We start from the raw sequence: 21,877 nt of genomic DNA, 5'->3' as shown, positions 1-21,877 counted from the left end.
TAATGTATGAGTATTCCAATATCTGTTTATCCTCACTAACACTTGTTTTTCATTACAAAAAAATTATAGTCATGCTTGTAGATGTGAAGTGCTATCTCATTTTGGTTTTGCTTTACATCTGTCTACTCTGATGCTGGGAGGGATTGGGGGCAGGAGGAGAAGGGATGACAGAGGATGAGATGGCTAGATGGCATCACTGACTCGATGGACATGAGTCTGAGTGAACTCCAGGAGTTGGTGATGGACAGGGAGGCCTGGCGTGCGGCAGTTCATGGGGTTGCAAAGAGTCGGACACGACTGAGCGACTGAACTGAACTGAACTGAATGATGCTGTACATCATTTCATGTTGATGTATCATCTTTTCACGTATCCGTCAGCCATTTGTTAATCTTTGGAGAAATGTCTAAGTCTCTTACCCATTTTTCACACAGACTACTTTTTAAATACAAAGGAAAAAAAATGTATCTTTACCATGGAGTAATGATTACAATGTAACATCACCAATAATAGTATAGACATTGTATCTCTCTTGATGCAGTATACTGCTGCTACTGCTGCTGCTGCTAAGTCACTCCAGTAGTGTCCGACTCTGTGCGACCCCATAGATGGCAGCCCACCAGGCTCCCCAAAATGAACTTAATACCATCTATTTAGTGTCGATGACAATAAATTATTTAACTTGAGTCTAATAGGGAGCAGATGAATACAAACTGAACAACGTTCTGGAAACAGTGGAATTCTTAGATAAAGCAAAAAACAAAACTAGGGATTATTCTAGACTACAGGAGCTTAAAAAGGCATGGCAAATAAATGTAATGCATGATCTTTGATCGTATTCCAGATTGAGAAAAAGGTCCACTAAAAAGGACATTTTGGAGATTTGAATATGGCCGCTGTATGTTACTCATAATGATAACTAAATTTTCTTGCAGTGATAATGGAATTATGATTACGTCGGAGAGTATTTGTTCTTAGCAGATACTCAAGAGTAACAAAGTCTACAAAAAACTGAAATGATTTATCATAAACAACACACCCCCTCCACACACACAGGGAAAGCAAATCTGGGGAAATGTACAAAATTGGTGAATATGGGTTAATACGGATGTTCACGATATTTTTCTCAACTTTTCGGTACTTTTCATATTTTTTAAAATAAAAAATCAAGAAAGTATTGTAAAAAGCTCTTTAAGTTCAAGCAGCGCTGTTCAGGTTGGTTTAAGGATCTTTAAAATACAACTAGCTCCCCTGATGAGCTAAGAATACAGTTCACAGAGTAAATGATCAGGATGAGTATCTTTCAAAAACATTTTTTTTCCCCAATCAAGTTGATTAGAGTCAGCTAGGCCTAAATTTGAATCATTGTTGGGTAAACTTAACCTCTTCAGGAGTCAATTTCCTCTTAGTAAGGAATAACTCCTCGGTGGCTTGGTTATAATTGTTATACACTTGGCATTTATTGAACTGGACTTTTAATTCCTGTGCAAAAGCGTAATCCTACTTAATTCTACTGTTTGCATCTGTTTCTTTACACTCAAGCAATCCTGCGGGGTAGGTAAAGATGAGAGATAAAATGACTTTTCCAAGGTCACACAGCTAGTGAAAGACCCAGGTTTCTCAGCTCTTGGTCCTGTGCCCTTTCCACACCCGCCGGAGAGGAGGAAGTGGCGCTCATGGGGATGCAAGGATGTAGAGGAGCAAAGGGGGAGAAGAGGCCGCGTGAGGAAAGGTGGTGTGAGACCCGCGGAGGCGCGGGCCAGGGAAGAGCTCATGGAGAGACGTGTGGCGCGACCGGCCGGGGTGGGTAGGGGAGAGGCTGTGGTTGCAGGGGGAGGGTCGCGCGGGCCGGGTGCCGGGGAAAGGCAGGAGGCCTGGGCCAGCCGCGGGGGCGCAGGAGGCGGAGGCCCGGGCGGCGGGCTGGGGCGGGGGAGGCGTGGGAGGGAGTGGCGGTGGCCGTGTGTGTGGGGTCACTTCCGCACAGGTGGACCAGTCGCGTGGGTGCGGGGCGCGCGGGCGGGACCGGCGCGGGGGTCTCGACCCCACTGGGCGAGTGGGGGCGGGGGCGGGGGCGGGGGCGGGGCCGGCCGGGGGCGGGTTTTTGTGGGCCCCCCGCGGGAGCGGCGGCGGCGGCGGCGGCGGCGGCGCAGGCGCGGTTCCCGCCTCCTCCCGGCCGGCGGAGCGAGTGAAGGCTGCAGCTCGGCTTGGCTCCCGCGTCGCTGCCGCCGCCGCCGCCGCCGCCGCCGCCGCCGCCGCCGCCGCGAAGCCCCCCGCCCCTCAGGCGCCGCGTCGGGATGAGTTCCCGGAAAGGTGAGTGGCCCACAGCGTCCCCTCCTCTCCGCCACGTGGCCCCGCAGGCCGGCCTGCCCGACCGTTAATGTGTGTCTTCTTTCCTCAGTGCTGGCCATTCAGGCCCGAAAGCGGAGGCCGAAAAGGGAGAAACATCCGAAAAAGTGAGTCCACATAGGGCTGGTCCCCAGACGCCCGTCCCCGCCCTGTCGGGGGTTGCCCGCGGCCGAGCAGGGGAAAGTTGCCCGGATTCCTGGAGCCGGCGGGCGGGCGGGCTGATCCCCCGGGACGCCGGCGCTCGCCTCCTGCGCGCCCGGCGGGCGGCCCGGGGGGAGGGGCGGGAGGGCGGGGGAGGGGCGCACGCGAGCCCGCGGCCGGCCGGCTGAGCATCCCCGGACCCCAGGCCTCTCCGGCCTCCTGTCGCCGCGGCCGTCAGGGGCGGACGGGCGAGGAGGCGTGGGGCGTGCGCACCCTCCCCTTTGCTCTCCTAGCTGGCCGGGGGGTCGCGAGCCTTCCAGGAAGGGGCGCTGGCGTCCGGTGCCGCGTCCGGGCGTGAGGCTGCGGCATCGCTCCCACCTGGGCGCCGGGGCGCTAGAGGAACAGGAGCCGTGTGTGTGTGTTGTGTGTGTGTGTGTGTGTGTGTGTGTGTGTGTACGTATGTATATGCATGTTGCCTTCTCTTCCTCGGCCCCCGCCTCTCGGCCTTTTTGCTGAAAACCCGAGCTGGTTGTCAAGTGGTTTGCCTCGGGCGTGTTCCTGGCGCGAATTCAGCTCCTAGACCTGTGCGTTTCGGCGCTTGGATTTTTTTTTTTCCCCGAAACTTTCTGCCCGGGCCGAGCGTGACTTCGCTGAGCCGCGGCTGCGCCCGGGTCTTGGGCTGCGCGGGGCGGGTGGGCGTGTGCGCAGGCGGTCCCCGGCGCGGCTGCCCAGCCCCTCATTGTGCCGGGAGGAGATGAATAGGGTGGTGATATTTCAAACGTGCCAGCCGCCAGCCACCTCCAGCTTGGCCACGGACCGGAGTGGGAGCGGCCGGCGCCCGGGAAGCCTTTCCTGGAGAGCTGCTCCGACACCGCAGAGCGCCGCCGCGTCTCCTTTCCCTTTCCTCCCCCTAATTTTGAAGAATCTACTAGCGTTCAGAATCTTTACTCCTCCTCCTAGATTTGTGGCTTCGCTCTTCCATTTGAGCAAGAAATACTCTATGGTTTATTTGGTATTATGGGGATAGTCCGTGATCATCTTTAAATAAAATCACGAAGCATTTCTCGTTGGTTTGTTTTCTTTGGGGCACTAGCCTGCAGCGTCTTATACTTTTCCGCTTCTCATTCACTTTGGTGTCTGCCTAGCGAATTTCATAACCATTGGTGGCGTCTATGAAAGCTGCGTAAGTCATTACTAATGTGATGTATCATGATATTTACTTGAACGTAAGTTCAGGATGTCACAAAATGTGGATACCTATATAATAAAGCCTTTCTTAAAAACAAGCACCCTGCACTCAAACAAGCCTACTACTAGAATGAGGGAAACATATTTATTAAGGGCTTAAATTGATGGGTAAAAATTGAATTGTTAAGATTTTAAATCGCAGTGGATATTTGGTAGATTTAGGAACTTTAAAAATTAACGCTATCAATCTTATATTTGAGGTCTCCTGTGGTAAATGATGGAAATTTAGCCCATAAGTAGCCCGTTAGAACTGTAGTGTTTTGGCTCTTGAGTGTTGGTCATGACTTTCAAATTTAAGCATTTCTTCCTACATAGCCCATTTTGTTCAGAAAAGTTAAAAGGAGTTGGAAAAAAGCATGCCCTTACTTTTGGGGATGGCTGTTTGTGTGGGGCTGTGTAGATGGATCTATGTATATGTAGATCTGTTTGATTGAGGCAGTGTCATTTTTCACTTAATTCTTTGAATCATGGCAGTATTAAAGGAATCCTTGATATTGCTTTATTCATATATTCAACAAGTATTTGTATGCCATTCCTAGAATACTTGGTAGAGCTTTGAGCAAGAAAAGCAAAGTTTATGAAGCTGTGTCTCTTCCGGGGCTTCAGAACCAATGACAAAGACGATTCCGGATAATGCCGTGAAGATACAAAGTGAAGATGGGGTGCATTAAATACAGTGATAGATAACATTTGAAAACTGTGCCAGTCAATTTGCGGCTCTATTTTCATGTATCTATCCCTGGTGGTCATCCTGTGAGGCAGACACTGTAGTTATCACCACTTTACAGATGAAGCAGAGGCATAGCGTGAGTAAGCAACATGTCCAGCTATTAAGTTCAGTCTGGGCAGACTGAGACCAGAGCTCACTCTCAGTTCTCTGAGGAGGTGGCATTTGAATAGAATTTAGAATAAAGAGAAGAAGGGAGTATGGCAAAGGCCCTGGGGAGGAATGGGCTAGGAATGTTGGAGGAACCCAAAGGTCGGAGTGGCTAGAGTGCTCCTGGTGAGGATGGTGATTTGGGAGGAGTTGAAATGGGTAGGGCCTGGCCTTGTAGGCCCTTGAGAGGCACACAGATAGGAGTGGCGGGATCTGATTCCTATTAAAAAGTATACTGACTGTTAATGTGGAGGATGGATTATGAGTGGTGGGAAGAATTACACACTGAGAGCTTGCCTTCCATAGTAATTGGGGAGAACTCAGGTGACTTGACTTGAAGTGGTGTGGGGAGAGAAGTGATGGTGGAGGGACTTGAGGAGACTGGTAGCCTCAGAGGTTTTCCTCATTTTACAGACAGCTCTGATAGAGGGTAAGGTCACACAGTTAGCTTAGTTTGAACCAAGATTCGGGTCTCCAGATGCCCAGTGTTTTTGGCTTTTACTTAATTTTCCAGAGTGGGAGAGGGAGTATAGATCTAATTTTAGTATAATGACTGGCACACTTGAATTTTATGACTATATAGGCCTGGCTTGATGCAATATGATCTACTTTTATCATTATCTGCTTGTATGTACAAGTGCCACTTCATTCATTTTAATTCATTTCAGTTCTGTGAGTTTTTATGACTTGAACCACTTCCTGTAGGCTCCTTTTTTAGAATGCTAGTATTTGTAGTTGTGAGAAATGAGATTAAGATATTTCAACTGAGATTGTTAGCTTGTCAGATTGTCACTGATTTTAGTTTGCTGATTATTAATTGTGCTGCTTTGTGAGTAACAAGCAGCAGGGAAGAGCTACAGTGTCATTCAAGCACAAATCAAACCTTAAGAATTGGCTAAAACACATGTCTTGCGATAGATTTTATTTTGGGGGCCTGTGCAAGTGTATACAATTTTTTAATTTAAAGAGTAAAATAACTTTTTTCCTCACGTGCAACTTTTTCTTGAAACATTCACATACCATAAAATTTTATTTTTAAAAAAATTTAGTTTTCCAAGTATGTAATTTGCTTTTTTTAAAATATGTTTACAAAGTTGTGCAACTATTATCTAATTCCAGAACATTTATATCAGCTCAAAAAAGAAACCCTATAGTTGTTGCTTCCCGTTCTCCCTTGCCCACAGCAGTCACTAATTTGTTTTCTGTTTCTATAAGCTTAGCTATTCTGGATGTTTCATATAAATAGAATCATCAATATATGATCTTCTGTCTGCTTGCTTTCTCTTAGCATAATATTTCTAAGGTTATCTATGTTATAGCATGTATTGGTATTTCATTCCTGTATATTGCTAAGTAACATTTTATTGTGTTGGTATACTGTGTTTTAGTTGAACATTTGTGTTTTAAACTTTTTTGGCTAAATTTTTTTAACACCTTTTTTTAAATTAAAACTTTTTATTTTGAAATAGTACGATTTGCAGGAAGTTGCAAAAACCGTACAGGGTTCCCAGTGTTTGCTCTGTCCATCTTTCCCCAGTGGTAGTATATTCTATAACCTAGAACATTGTCAAAACCAGAAAATTGACTTGGACACAGTACTTAAGTAAGGTTTTGCTAGTTTTTACATGCATTGTGTATGTGTGCAGTTCTATCAAGTGTTATCACTCGTAAAATCATCACCATGATTAGAATGCAGAACTGTTTCATCATCACAATGTAACTTCTCTTGTACTTTTTAGTAATCATACTCTCTCTTTAGCCCTAACCCCCCATAGGCACTGATCTGTTCATCACTGTAATTTTGCTACTTTGAGAAAACTGTATAAATGAAATCATATAATATGCAACTTTAAAAATTATTACTGTTTTTTAAGTTAATGTATGTATTTTGGCTGCACTGTGGGGCATATGGGATTTTAGTTTGCTAACCAGGGATTGAACCTGTGTCCTTGCATTGGAAGCATGGAGTCTTAATCACTGGACCACCAGGAAATCTGAGTATGTAACCTTTTGAGATTCACTTTTCTCAGACAGCACAGTGCCCTTCCGTCTCATCTTTGTTGCTGGTGTATTGGTAACTTCTTTCTGTTGCTCTTGCTGAGTAGCATTTCACAGTTTGTTTACCCATTATTCATTCATCTGTTGAAGGACACATGGATAGTTTATAAATCTGCTAAACATTCCTGTAACAGGTTTTTAATGTAAACATGTTTTTTTCCACTTATGTAGGGTACCCAAGAGTATGATTGCTGGAGGACTTAGTCTGCATTTTGACTTTCTAGCAAGTTAGCAACTTGGTCTCTTGTTGTCTGTTCCTCTCTCTCTCTGTTCTCTGCATATTTGTGATCTGTGTATATGGTATTGGTGATGGGATTCTGTATCCTTTGGGCTCTTAACTTTCTATTGGCTGGTGGAGCTGGTTGGTTAGCTATATTTTTAGAGTATGTATGAGTTCGGACTGCCACAGAAAATGGTAGGCATGGGATTGGTGGCATTGGGTAAGTAAATCACAGGTGAGGCAATTTAGGAATGCTGTCATACAAGTTTATATCTTACTAGGTAAGCCTTAAGTGTACCCTGTAGTATAAACTCAAGCTCACAAGCCCATGATTTTGAAATTCCTCCTATGGAAGGAAATCACTTATTTCTGACTTCTTCATTATACTGTTGTGTATTTAACAATTATTTTTATATACCAACAAAGCTGTTCAATACAACAAATATATGTGAAGCAGATACCTAGTGCTGCAGATACCTAGTGCTTGCCAGTGTATTGGATGCTAGAAAGAATAAGCTAAATCCCTATGCTAACTGGCAAGTAGGGGAGATTACCTGGGCAACAGACCATTGCAGAATGGTGTGATGAGTGCTGTAAGATTTAGGTACAGTGGTGCTTTGATTGTTAAGGGACGTTGATTGTTAGGAAGAGACCTTGTTGGATTTTAACTTTATTGTTATTTTAATGAATAGGTTAATTTTAAATGATAAAAATAATATGGTCATGGTAGAAAATTCAGGGAATTCCTTGGTGATCCTGTGGTTAGGACTTGGAGCTTCCATGCAGGGGGCACAGGTTCGATCACTATTCAGGAACTTAATCCTGCAAACTGTGTGGCATGGCTAAAAAGGAAAAAAATAGTATAAAACCGTTTAAAGAAATAGACATCCATTGTAGTTCCGCCAATTATTTTGGTGTGTTATCTTTTTATATGTACGTATTTTTGTCTTTAAAAATTGAGTTATATGTGTATATGTATATTTGATGCATTATCCTTTTATCTGTGTGTATTTTTTCCAGCTTTATTATTATTAAGATATCATTGCCATATAACGTATGTAAGTTTAAGGTGTACAACATGATTTGGTGTATGTATGTATTGTGAAATGGTTTGTTGCTGTTTAGTCGCTAAGTCCTATATCCGACTCTTGGTGACCCCATGGCCTGTAGCCTGCCAGACTCCTCTGTCCATGGGATTTCCCAGGCAAGAATACTGAAGTGGGTTGCCATTTCCTTCTCCAGGGGATCTTCCTGACCCAGAGATTGAACCCTTGTCTCCTTCACTCGCAGGCGGATTCTTTACTGCTGAGCCACCAGGGAAACCTCTGTGAAATGATTACCACATTAAGATTAGTTAATACCTCCTCCATCCTCTCATATAATTACTTTTTTCTTTTGTGGTGATAACATTTAAGCTCTTTGCTCTTGACTCTCAAGTATATAATGCAGTACTGTTAATTATAGTTTGCTTATGCATATTTTTGTTTTCTCAAAACTGAGCTATAGCATATATACAGTCATGTGTGTATAGTAATGTAGTAAAGAGCTCTAATCTTTAGTGTGTAGTTTGATGATTTTTACATTCATTTATATCCTTGTCACCACCACTCAGATCAGAATGCAGACCCTTCCAATACTCTGTGTGTGCTCAGTCTTGCAGTGGTGTCTGACTCTTTGTGACACCCTGTATAGCCTGCCAGGCTTCTCTGTCCTTGGAATTTTCCAGGCAAGAATACAGAAGTGGGTTCCATTTCCTACTCCAGGGGATCTTCCGGATCCGGCAATCAAGCCTGCTATATGGTTCCTCAAACCTCTCCCCAGTTCATACCTTGCTGCCCAGAGGTAACCACTTGGCTGGTATGTGTCATTACTGGTTAGTTTTGCCTGTTCTTGAACTTCTTATAAGTGGAATCATATGGTGTATACTTTAGGTTCTAGCTTCTTTCATGCAACATTGTATCTGTGAGATCTGTCTGTATTGTTGCAAGTACTAGTTGTACCCTTAGTCTGTTGTTACTACTTTCTGATATTCCATTGAATGAATATACTACCACAATTTTTTTCCTTCAGTTTTTAGTCATTATAAATAAAGCAGCTACAAGTATTCTTGTACATGTCCCTTTGTGGGCATTTGCAGTTGTTTCTCTTGGGGATCTATTCTAGCAGTGGGATTGCTGGGTTATAGAAGAGGTGTATGCTTAATAGTACTTGCAAAGATATTTTTCCCAACTTCATGAAATAGTTCTGATTGAACTGCATTACATTCCCACCCACAATGTATGGAGTTTCAGTTGTTCCATGTCTTTGTAATATTTGATCGTGTCCTTCTTTTTAATTTTAGCCATTCTGGGTGTGTACTGATGTCTCATTGAGGTTTTAACTTGCATTTGCCTGAGTGATGCTTTTGAACATCTTTTTGTATGTTTATCGGTCATTTGAATTTTCTGTTTTGTGAAGTGCTTGTTTTGTCTTTTGCCCATTTTAAAAAAATGGAATGCAAGCCTTATTTCTTACAGAAAATTATGAATTTTGTTGAGATCCAATTTACATACCATATAGTTCATCTGCTTAAAGTGTACAGTTCAGTAGTTTTTAGTAGATTTACAGAGAGTTGTGTTAAACTGGATCTTGATGAGCCAATAAAAATTTGCCAAGTAAATAGGAGGGGGCAGGGTGAGGGTCTTCCAAGCAGAAGGTTTGTTACAGTTGATGTTAACATGTGAGGGTGTAAGTGGCATGCTTGAATTCCTGAAATATCGAGCAGGGAGGTAAGACTGGGGTGCAGATGTGGTGAGTGCTGAGTGGGGTTCATTGCTGAGGGTGCAGATTGAGATGTTCTAGAAAGATTACTCTAGCTGCTGTGTGGAGAATGGCTTAGAGGCAAGAGAGCCATTAGGGGGCCATTGCAGGAGGCTTCAGGAGACTGGTAGGTATTAAGGGAGTAGAATTCATTGGATTTAATGTTTGATGTCAGAGGAGCGTGAGAGGAGACTGGAATGAACCCCAGGTTTCTGAATTAGCTAAATTTGTGGATGGATGGTGTTGCCATTCCTCAAGATAGAGAATGTGCAGCAGCTTTGGAAAAAGCTAATGATGGCTTTTGTTAGGCAGTTAGAGGTGTCTGGTTCACTTCCAGTTAGAGGTATTGCTCAGTGTTGACTGCTAGAACACTGGGAGAGCTCCAGTTAGAAGTGGTAACTGGAGTTGTTGGTGGCAGCTGGCTGAAGGTGTTGAACGTGTAGAAAAGAAAGCCATAGGTAGGGTAAAGGAGGAGGCAGAGGGATAGGAGAGCCAGGAGAAAGCTGATTCAGTTACCAAGGACATTTCAAGAAGGGAATGGTCAGCAGAGCACAATCTGCGAGGGGAAAAAAGAAATCAAGTGAGATGAACCCTAGTGTTGGCCTTTTGACTTTGGCAAGTAGAAAATTGTTAGAGCCCACAGCTGGAGCAGTCTCAGCACAGTGTGTTTGGACACAGAGACCTGTAGCCCCATGAGTGAATGAGATGACAGCGTAATCTTTTTTTTTTTTTTAAAGATTACTAGTTAAATAAGCTTTCTTTATGTCAAGGAGAAAAGGTAAAGAGAAAGTGGTTCTTGAGAAGTGTTTTTTTCCCCCTGCCAAATGTAAGCAAATGACTACGAGGCATTTGGAGCAGAAGCCTTGACAGGAGGGGATGGGATTAGAGCACAGGTCTGTTTTGTACAGAAGGAGGCTATCTTCTTCTGAGAAGAGAAAGGCTATAGGCTGCATGTCTTAAAAGCATGCTCCTTAAGAAATAAATAAATAAAAGCATGCTCCTAGACTTTGTTGGTGGAGAAGGCAGTGGCACCCCACTCCAGTGCTCTTGCCTGGAAAATCCCATGGACGGAGCAGAGTGGAAGGCTGGCGTCCATGGGGTCGCTAAGAGTCGGACTCGACTGAGCAACTTCACTTTGACTTTTCACTTTCATGCATTGGAGAAGGAAATGGCAACCCACTCCAGTATTCTTGCTTGGAGAATCTCAGGGACGGCAGAGCCTGGTGGGCTGCCATCTGGGTCTCACAGAGTCGGACACGACTAATGCGACTTAGCAGCAGCAGCAGACTTTGTTGGAATCTTACATGGTACATGATATGGGCACCATGCCATATTTTCTTTGGAAAATCCAAATAGAGAAGACCTCTGGCCCTAAGGTTGTGTACTCATGGTAAGTGTTCAGTAAAGTTTGGCTGCAGTTATTAGGATTTGGTTGTTGTTGTCTTTTTTTTTTTCAAAGTGATTTGTCTCGTCATCCCAACTCTTTTGCGTCTCTCCATATATGAGTATTGAGGTGCTGACTTCTCTGTTCCTGCTTTAGTTCCCTATTGTTTTAATTACTGTAGTTCTGAGTACATTTTAGGCTTTTGTAGGGCAAGGGCTCTCCTACATATCCCATATGCACTTTGTCATTCTTGGTTTCAAAATTTTTTTGGCTGTTCTTGCATATTATTAAGATTATATTTCTAAGTTCCTCCTCCAGTTTATTTTTGCTGTTTAGTTTAAAATAATACTGAGTTACTGAGTTCACTGCCAGGGCCTGGGTTCCATCCCTGGTTGGGGAACTAAGATCCCTCATGGCAGAGCCAAAAAGAAGAAAAAGAAGACAAAAATGACTCACGTTGTCACCATCTAGCAAATACTCACAAATGAAAAATTGTTAATATTTTGGTATTTTTCTTTCAATCCTTGTTTCTTTTGTGTTATTTAATTATCTCATACATAATTTTGTATCCTGTCATTATTTGCTATTTTGTCATTAACATTTTTAATATTCTTAATATTTTCTCATAATCAATTATTAATGACTGCTTAACTGCCTAATTTGTTTGAATATTTGTTGCTAGAAAATGTTTGCTGTCAGGCATTATAATATTTCAGTGAACATCTTTGCATTTCAGATTTTCTTAGATTATATGTAATCTTTAGAAATGGAAATATTAACTCAAAGATAGTGAACCTTTTTAAGACTCTCAATTTTGGAACATTCTTAAGAGCCACCAGAGCTAGAACTAGCTAATTATAGGATGTGAAGAGGAAGGCAATAAAAGAACAATGACAAAACCTGACTGAAAATGTTATACCTAATGAGGATTAAGAAAGTTGGGAGTTGTCTGGAGATGGGTAGGAGATTTCGTTTTCGGCACACTGTATTTGATGTGACATCTATCCAAAGGGAGGTACATTATGGGGAGTTGGTATACGGGTGGGAAGCTGGGACTTAGAATATACCTTTGAGGACAGTTGGGACAGCAAGATCAGCTTACTGAAGAGAAGAGGGTAGAGAGAAGAGGGCTCGAGCCTGAAACTTGGAGAATGTCATTGGACAAAATAAGACAAAGGAAGCTAAAGATCAGTTTAAAGAGGATAAATAAATGGGAGAAGGAAGTTTAAGGAAACTGAGATTTGAGAAGAGTTCATTAGATTTGTTAATTTAGTTCATCATTGATAGCCTTTATATTTCAGAGGTGAGTATTTCTTTCCTTCCTCCCACCTCCATCTCTCTCTCCTTCTCTTCCTTTCTTATCATTGTCTCATCATCTGGTCCAGGTAGATAAAGTATTTCTTGTGTTGATGACTAAGGATTAAGACATTTTTTTATTGCTCTGTGTTTGTATCAAAGGTCTAATAGGCCCCTAGATTTTTATCACCAAATGTTATATTCTTTTTTTTTTTAAGTCATTACCTGGAGTTGGCAGGTTTTTAAGCTTGTACCCTGCCTTGATTCCAGGAGCACTGTCAGCTAAGGATAAAGGTAGCACAGCCTAATCTAAACTCCTGGTTTGTGTGGATAGCTGTTAGCCATTTTTTTTTCTTTCTTTCATTTGTTTTGGTGTGGGTGCTCTATTTTGTTGTGTATGTCTCCAAGGGAACATTTCAGATTGTTTGTATTACAAAATTCTTCATGTACCTGACTATAAGTCAGCTTTGGTTATATCTCCCCTAATTCCCCAATGAGAAATTTAAAATTTTATACAATTTGGAATTTAAAATTTTACAGATATAGATGGAGTAGTTAAATGTTCACTTATGATATTTAATCTCTAAATTACAAATACATTTAAATTCACACATTATATTGGGTTGGCCAAAAAGTTCATTTGGATTTTTCTGAAACATCTTCCGTGATACATTAATTTAGAAGTACCTCATGTTTCATGAAGCAGTTTTATTCAGACATTTCACATTTGTAACATCAGTGACTTATCATTAGAAATGCTTTTTTTACTCACCACAAAAAAATGGAAATACGTGTAGTGATGGCTGTGTTAATTAACGTGATTGTGGTAATTGTTTCACAAAGATATGTATGTTGAATTATGTCGTACATTTTGAATATATACAGTTTTGTCAGTTATGTACCTCAGTAAAGCTGAAAAAAGTTATCAAAATGGTGAAACTGCAGAAGCTGAGTACTTGGTTATGGAGATTCGCTACTGTCTTTATTTTTCTGTTTATAAAAATAAATTTAAAAAAAATGTTGAAAAGTGCCTTTTGAATCACTTTTTTCCAGAACACGATACATATTTTTAAAAACTTTTCCCCCAGTTTTATTGAGAAATAATTGACATAAATTTTTGTGTAACTCTAAGGTGTACAGCACAACAGTTTGATATACATAATTGAGTAAATGATTACCACAGTAGATTTAGTTAACTTCCATCATGCCATATAGATAAAGAGAAAGAAAAAGAATTCTCTTTGTGATGAGAGCTCTTAGGATCGCTCTTCACAACTTTGCTGTATGCCGTATAGTCATGCGTGCACATGATTAACTACAGTCATCATGTTGTACATTACTTCTCTGTACTTATTTATCTTATAACTGGAAGTTTGTACCTTTGACATCTTTCAGTTCACCCTCTCCCCATCCCTTGCCTCACAAATCTGATTTCTTTAAAAACTTTATTTCCTAGAACAACTAAAATTTATAGAAAAGCTGTGAAAGGTAGTACAGAGAGAGCACATGGTATTTATGTCAGTCCAAACTGAGATGTATCATCATTGAATCCATAGATGATACTGTCACTGGATATTTTATCCAAGTATAATGAACTTTTTGTGAAACTCTGAGGCCTTTTTGTTTTTCCTTCATTTATTGTTTGGAATTGCATTTGTTACCATTTAACGATTGACTTACTTTTCCAAAAAATTCTTAAAAAGATTTGTGTATAGCAAAATCATGTCCGACTCTTTGTGACCTCAGCATACCAGGCTTCCCTGTGCCTCCCTATCTCCCAGAGTTTGCTCAAACTCATGTCCATTGAGTTGGTGTTGCCCTCCAACCATTTCATCCTCTGTTACTCCTTTCTTCTGATGCCCTCAATCTTTCCCAGCATCAAAGTCTTTTCCAGTGAGTTGGCTCTTTGCATCAGGTGGCCAGAGTATTGGAGCTTCAGCTTCACCATCAGTCCTTCCAATGAATATTCAGGGTAGATTTCCTTTAGGTTTGCCTGGCTTGATCTCTTTGCTGTCCAAGGGACTCTCGGTAGTCGTCTCCAGCACCACAGTTCAAAAGCATCAGTTTTTCGGCACTCAGTCTTGTTTACAGTCCAGTTCTCACATCTGTACGTGACTACTGGAAAAACCACAGCTTTGATTATACGGACCTTTGTCAGCAAAGTGATATCTCTGCTTTTTAATATGCTGTCTAGGTTTGTCATAGCGTTTCTTTCACTGAGCAAGCCTGTTCTAATTTCATGGCTGCAGTCACTGCAGTGATTTTGGAGCCCAAGAAAATAAAGTCTGTCACTGTTGCCATTTTTCCCCCCATCTATTTGCCATGGACCAGATGTCATGATCTTAGTTTTTTGAGTGTTGAGTTTTAAGCCAACTTTTCCAGTCTCCTCTTTCACCCTCATAAGAGGCTCTTTAGTTCCTCCTCCTCACTTTCTGCCATTAGAGTGGTACTATCTGCATATCTGAGTTTGTTGATATTTCTCCCAGCAATCTTGATTCTAGCTTGTGCTTCATCCAGCCTGACATTTTGCATGATGTACTCTACATAGAAATTAAATAAGCAGGGTGACAGTATACTGCCTTGACCTACTCCTTTCTCAATTTTGAATCAGTTCCATGTCTGTTTCTGTTAATTCTTGACCTGCATAGAGTTTTCTCAGGAGGCAGGTAAGATGGTCTGGTATTCCCATCTCTTTAAGAATTTCCCACAGTTTGCAGTGATCCACATAGTTGAAGGCTTTAGCGTAGTCAGTGAAGCAGAAGTAGGTATTTTTCTGGAATTCCCTTGCTTTTTCTGTGATCCAATGGGTGTTGGCAATTTGATCTCTGGTTCCTCTGCCTTTCCAAATCCAGCTCATACATCTAGGAGTTCTCAGTTCATGTACTGCTGAAGCCTGGCTTGAAGGATTTTTCTAATTCCAAAAATATGTTGGGATTATTTGCCTGTTTTTAAATTGATTTTATTGGGTTGATGTCTCTAAGCCTCCCAAATTAGTATTGATTAAAGTGATTTCAGACAGTTCCCCATCAGTCATCAGTAAAGAGTGTTTTGACCCTTCCCTCTCTTCTTGGTCTGACCAAGACTCATCTGAGTCAGGCTTCTCTGGGAATGATCATTATGTCACCCTCTGCCACCAAACCTAGCATTCCTATAATCCTGATTGTTCATTTCCTCTGGAAGATTCTTTTTTTTTTTTTTTTTTGCCCTATTATGTTAAAAATAAGATACTTGAGAGCAGTGTATCTCTTTAAAGACTTTATAAGGACTAGAATCTAAGGCAACTACCTCTGTTTTTGAGGGATAATTTTTGTGAAAAGACCATGGTTTATACTTGGGCTTATATGATACTTTATGCTGAGTCCTTAGCCTTGCTGGATAAATCCTACAAAATGTAGTTTTGTCCCTGATACTTGAATTCAGTTCAAAATTAATTGGCCTATCAATTCCAGAGTGTGTGTTTTCCAGCTATTTTTTGGATATATTCTTAATGTAAATATTTTTAAGCTTTATAATTCTCAAGTTAGGATCTTAGAATGTGGATTCTAAAAGGATAGGGACAAGAGGGACCATCTGTATGAGATTGTTGATTGCTGTAAACTTGGCTGTGTGTCCCTCAAGAGCACAGTGTGGGTGTCGTGTCCCCTGTAGGACCTCAGTGTAGCAGAGGTGCCCCTCGACAGTTGTGTGCACCAGGCAGGGTGGGGAAGGGAGGAAAGACAGATTCCACCCCAGGAAGCAGAAATGTGAGATCCGGGAGGGATGAGAAGGACAGTGCACTGAGAAGTGGCGTCTGCCTCTTGGGCCTCCCGTGCCCAGGGCTTCCTTTGGTCACCAGGTGCTGCTGTTGCTTCTGGCGCAAGGGACAGAGCTTGCTGCCGGTGTTTCTGCTGTTAGTCGGCTGTTCCCGCCAGTTACACAGGGAGTCTGCAGTTATTTTTACGTCTAGAATATTCCAATGAAAGTTTTTTTTTTTTTCTGGGAGATGGGTTACATGATGTGTTTTATCCTAAAATAGGATGTACAGTAAGTCTCCTACATACGAACGTTCAAGCTGTGAACTTTCAAAGATGCGAACGTATGTACCATCAGTGTCCGATGTGAGTGAAACTGCAGCTTGCTGTCAGTCTTCTATTGCTGACGGTCCTTCAGCTCTACCATCTCCCACCTCCTCTCCCTCGTCCAGTCAGTAACTCTTTTTGCCTGTTCACTCGACGCCAGCCAGCCCCTGTGTGCCAGCTGTTGTACTGTACTACTGTACTTTCCAAGATTAAAAATGTTTTTGTTGTTCATTTATTTTTTATGTATTAATATTATTTGTGTGAGAATGTTATAAACCTCTTACAGTTGAGTACTTATGTAGCCAATTGGGTTGGTTGTGTACCAAGGCTAACTTTGGACTTCACATGCTCTTGGAATGAAACTTATGTATGTATGTAGGGGACTTTCCCTACGTAGTGTTATTTGTATCACTGATGTAAAATTGACTGTGTTCTTTTCACACCTGAAATGTATTGCCTTAGGTTGTGGATCTGAGAATGCAGCAAAATAGCCAGGACTTTAGAGAGCACCTGGACAAGTGTTTTTCAGTCTCTGTAGTAGGAGAATGTTTTTTGGGCAGAGAGCCATGCCGTGCAGCTTTTGGGATCTTAGTTTCCTGACCAGGGATTTAATCGATGTTTTTGAGAGTGGAAGTGCAAAACTCTAACCCTGGACCACGAAGGGATTCCTGCAGAATGCTTTTAAAATAATTTTTTTACCTAGAACTCTATTATATGTAAAGTGGAAAAACTGTCTCTTGGTCTTTCCCTCGTATACTATAGTGCTTCTTCAAGGCAGCTTCTTGAAAAAGAGCTTAAAATTCTTCAGTGCTTTATTTCTTCTTTTGTCCTTCAGTGCAGAAGTTCCAGTGAAGGAGCAGTGAGGGGGACTGAAGAAGCAGGTACTCAGTTAAGGTCACCTGTCTTTAGTTTCTGAGCCAGTTTAGTGCTAGTTAGGCTGCTAGAATCCGATTTGTTGGCTTTCAACATTCCCATATCGTCTGCAGAAAGCAAATCTTTCTGGGACGAACACAGAAGGTAAAGTTTTTAGCCCCTAGAGATTGTTGCAAGAACCTTATTTTTATTTTTCTAAATATATATTTGTTATTTATTTAATTAACTTGGTTGCACTGGGTCTCAGTCATAGCACGCAGGGTCTTTCAGTTGCAGCATTTGGTGTGCTAGACCTTTAGTTGCATGTGGGAGCTAATTCCCTGACCAGGGATCAAACCCAGACACCTTGCCTGGGGAGTGCACAGTCTTAGTCACTGGGCCACCAGAGAAGTCCCCAGAAATCTATTCTCTTCCAGTTCTAGATGCTGGAAGTTGAGATCGAGGTCTCAGCATGTCCGAGCTCCTTCTGAAGTCTCTAGCTGAGGGTCCTTCCTTGCCTCTTCCAGCTTTCGTGGCATTCCTTGGCTTGGGGCTGTATCACCTAACCTCTGCCTCCATCATCACATGATGTTCTTCCTATGTGCCTGTGTCCAACTTTCTTTTTTTTTAAATTAATTTATTTGTTTTAATTGGAGGCTAATTACTTTACAATATTGTAGTAGTTTTTGCCATACATCGACATGAATCAGCCATGGGCACACATGTGTTCCCCATCCAGAACCCCCCTCCCAGCTCCCTCCCCTTCCCAGTGCACCAGCCCTGAACACTCTGTCTCATGCATTGAACCTGGTCCGACGACCTGCTTCACGTATGATAATATACACGTTTCAACACTGCCCTATCGAATCATCCCACCCTCGCCTTCTCCCAGAGTCCAAAAGACTGTTCTTTACGTCTGTGTCTCTTTTGCTGTCTTGCACATAGGGTCATTGTTACCATCTTTCTAAATTCCATATATATGCGTTACTATACTGTATTGGTTTTTTTCTTTCTGGCTTATTTAACTCTGTATAATAGGCTCCAGTTTCATCCACCTCATGAGAACTGATTCAAATGTATTCTTTTTAATGGCTCAGTAATACTCCATTGTGTATATGTACCACAGCTTTCTTATCCATTTGTCTGCTGATGGACATCTAGGTTGCTCCCATGTCCTGGCTATTATAAACAGTGCTGCGATGAACATTGGGGTACACTTGTTTCTTTCAGTCCTGGTTTCCTCAGTGTGTATGCCCAGCAGTGGGATTGCTGGGTCATATGGCAGTTCTATTTCCAGTTTTTTAAGGAATCTCCACATTGAAGAACCTTATTTTTAATTTCCTCCCTTTACTGTCAGAAAAAGAAAGGTGAAAATACAGTTTTTTTCCTTTGAATGGAAACTGCTCTTAGCATGTGACATGGACGTGAACTGTTTTATCATATGGATATATGGTAGGAGTGGGATAGAAATTGCTTTATGTAGGAAATTTTAGTATACAGTAAGATAGTTTTTTTTAAGGGTTAGTTATGTTTTCTGTCTTAGTTTTAGAAACTTGGGTTTTTCAGTTCCTACAACACTAAGGCTTTCTGTGTCTTTTATCTATGTAATAGACAGCCAGCACCCTGTAGGTTTAACAGTAATAGCAGATCTGTTCTCTTCCTCTTGACTCCACTGATGCCCCCTACCTTCACTGTCTTTGCGATCAAGTTAAGGGACACCCGAGGATATGTTTACCTTTCAGAGGATCCTAGGGGGTATAATTTTACTCTTAAAGTTTGAATCCTGATACTTGGTGTAGGCAAAACCTGTCTTAGCTAAAAAAAGTCATAGTTTCCCCTTTTCCTGAAGTCTGGTTACTCTTTGAATATTCTTTGCTGAGGCTGATCCTGCTGTCAGAAGGAGGTGACGAGGGTTCAAGTTTTGAAGGCATCACTTTCCTCAGTGGTGTAAGATAAATTATTTAATTCTTCTAAGTCTTATTTTCTTCTTAAAATAGAGCTAATAATATGTCTCAGAAAATAAATGTAAGGATTCAATAAAGTAATTATATCTGTGTAGTGCATAATAAACTGTAAGTAGCAGATGTTAGTTATTTTATGGTGTTTCAGTTGTATTTTAGGATTTTTTTTAATAATAGGCAAAATAAAAGCTGTGGAATTAGTATAAAATTTTACTAAGCATCTAAATATGAACATGTCTTTAGTTATTTTGGCCAGCTTAATTTTTTTTTCCTCAGTAATAATGCCTGCAAGTACGGATAGGACATACGTTGTCTAAGGATAAGTCCTCGCGGTGAATTAGAGCAACAAAATTACCATTAGATCTAGAAAATCATTGTTTGTAGCAGGTGATCTCTAGGTCTATAATTTGAAACTAGACTAAGGGGACGGGGTGGGAGAAGGCAATGGCACCCCACTCCAGTACTCTTGCCTGGAGAATCCTATGGATGGAGGAATCTGGTGGGCTTCCGTCTATGGGGTCGCACAGAGTCGGACACGACTGAGCGACTTCCCTTTCACTTTTCACTTTCCTGCATTGGAGAAGGAAATGGCAACCCACTCCAGTGTTCTTGCCTGGAGAATCCCAGGGACGGGGGAGCCTGGTGGGCTGCCGTCTCTGGGGTTGCACGGAGTCGGACACGACTGAAGTGACTTAGCATAGCAAGGGGACAGGGCGGGGAGACTAAGACATGTTACAAAAGGAATGGGTAATCCTGGTAGTGGTTTTAAAAATTCATTTTTTATTTTTTAATTATGTTTAGGCTGAGTCTAGGGGCTTCTCTGGTGGCTCAGATGGTAAGGAATCTGTAACGCAGGAGACTCGGCTTTGATCCTTGAGTCAGGAAGATCCTCTAGAGAAGGGAATGGCAACCCCTTCCTGCCTGGAGAATTCTCATGGACTGAGGAGCCTGGTGGGTTTTAGTGCATGGGGTCACAAAGAATCAGACATGACTGAGTGACTGACACACACACACAGGCTGAGTCCAAGAGGGAAATAAACATTTAGTATTTCTTGTTTTATGAGATAAAATTATTTTGGGCAAGATTGAAAAATTACTTCTTGTTAAAGGAATTCTAGTTTCCTGTTAGCTTATATTAGGAAATCAAAGTGATGTTTTCCCACAAAAAGAATTCTTAATAAACTGAGTTGAGAACTTTGGCTAATAAAGGATTAAGGTGGCTGTCAGGCCTGAACCACAGTATGTATTGTTGTTAGGGTAGGAAATGCTTCGCAGACTACCAGTCTCAGAGACTTCCCTTTCCCATACCTTGCCTCCCGTGTTTTCCACAAGACTAGAGAAATTCCTCTAACTCCATAATCTGAATTTAAAAAAATTTTGAAAATAAGCCCCATTCCTTCTGTTTGATATAGTTGCAGTCTCACATTGCATTATGGAAGAGCAGGCTGAACATGATTTATTATGTTTAATTTTTATCAACCTTAGATTGGGTTTTTATATTTAGAATTTACTTATTTTTGAAAATTGGGCTTTAAAATTTTTTAGCTGTTTAGAATCCATTTATCCTCCCAGAAAGAGGCCTCAGTTTTGTGTGGGGTTTATCTCTTATGTGTTTTTGGTTCACATACTTTGGGTCCTTTCCACATTTCCCAAGGATAGATCACAGCCTATTTCAGTTGTACAGTCTAGGGCCACAGTGAGACCATCCACCCAGAGCTAACTCCAAGGCTTAGCTTTCTCCTATTGGCTTGACTGTTAGAGAATGTGAAATGGAGTTCTGAAGCCATTTTGTCACCAGGCAGATCTCAAAAATGAGCAGACAACAGAGCCTAGCCAATAAATGGAGAAAAAGTCAGTCCTGATGATGATGTTTAAACGTCTGCTGGAGCATGGACTGCCTGCCGGACTTTTAGTTATTTGCTTAAGCCAGATTGAGTTGCATTTTCTGTTACTTAAGACTGAAAGAGCAACATTATTCATAATGACCAAGGGATAGAACTGAATGTCCATCAGCTGATAAACAAAATGTAGTATTATATCCACACAGTGGGATATCAATTAGTAATAAAATGACTGACGTCCTCTTACAACAACATATATTTACCTTGACAACATTTTGCTAAATGAAAGAAGACAGTCGTAAACATATTGCATTGACATGAAATGCCAGGCATAGGCAAATCCATAGAGTGTTTGCCTAGGGCTATGGGAAAAGGGGAATGATTGTTGATGGATATGCGTTTCTTTTGGGGGTGATGAAAATATTCTAAAACTGATCATGATGATGGTTGTACAGCTCTGTACCAAAAGTCATTGAGTTGCATATTTTAAATGGGTGTGAATTATGTCTAATATGGCTATTTAAACAAAATTTAAAAACAAATAATTCTAAAAGATAACACTTATTATTCTCATTTTGCATATGAGGTACTGAGGCACAGAAAGCAGCAGGTCCGTTGTTGGGAGATGGTAGGTTGTAGAGCTGGGATTCAGAACCACTGGTCTGACTACTAAGGCCAAGCTTACAGTTGTGCTGTTCTGCCTTTTTCAAAGACAAGGCTCATCTGTATGGAACTTTGAAGTTGGGAGTTGCTTAGCACTTAGTCAATTTAACCTTTCATTTTACTGATGAGAAAATT

At 41.6% G+C, this 21,877-nt stretch overlaps 1 protein-coding gene across 1 annotated transcript in view; it reads left to right on the top strand.

Moving 5' to 3' along the window:
* The first annotated feature begins 1,771 nt into the window (after window positions 1-1,771).
* Window positions 1,772-21,877, top strand: part of SRPK2 (SRSF protein kinase 2) — a 242,983-nt gene continuing 222,877 nt past the window's right edge. The window contains exons 1-2 of the mRNA XM_052639268.1: window positions 1,772-1,801; window positions 2,397-2,451. Coding sequence (XP_052495228.1) covers window positions 1,772-1,801; window positions 2,397-2,451 — 85 coding nt within the window. The remainder of the gene's footprint in view (window positions 1,802-2,396; window positions 2,452-21,877) is intronic.

Source organism: Budorcas taxicolor, chromosome 4 (genome assembly GCF_023091745.1).
Source record: "Budorcas taxicolor isolate Tak-1 chromosome 4, Takin1.1, whole genome shotgun sequence".
NCBI lineage: Eukaryota > Metazoa > Chordata > Mammalia > Artiodactyla > Bovidae > Budorcas > Budorcas taxicolor.
This window is presented reverse-complemented; position numbering and strand designations above follow the sequence as displayed.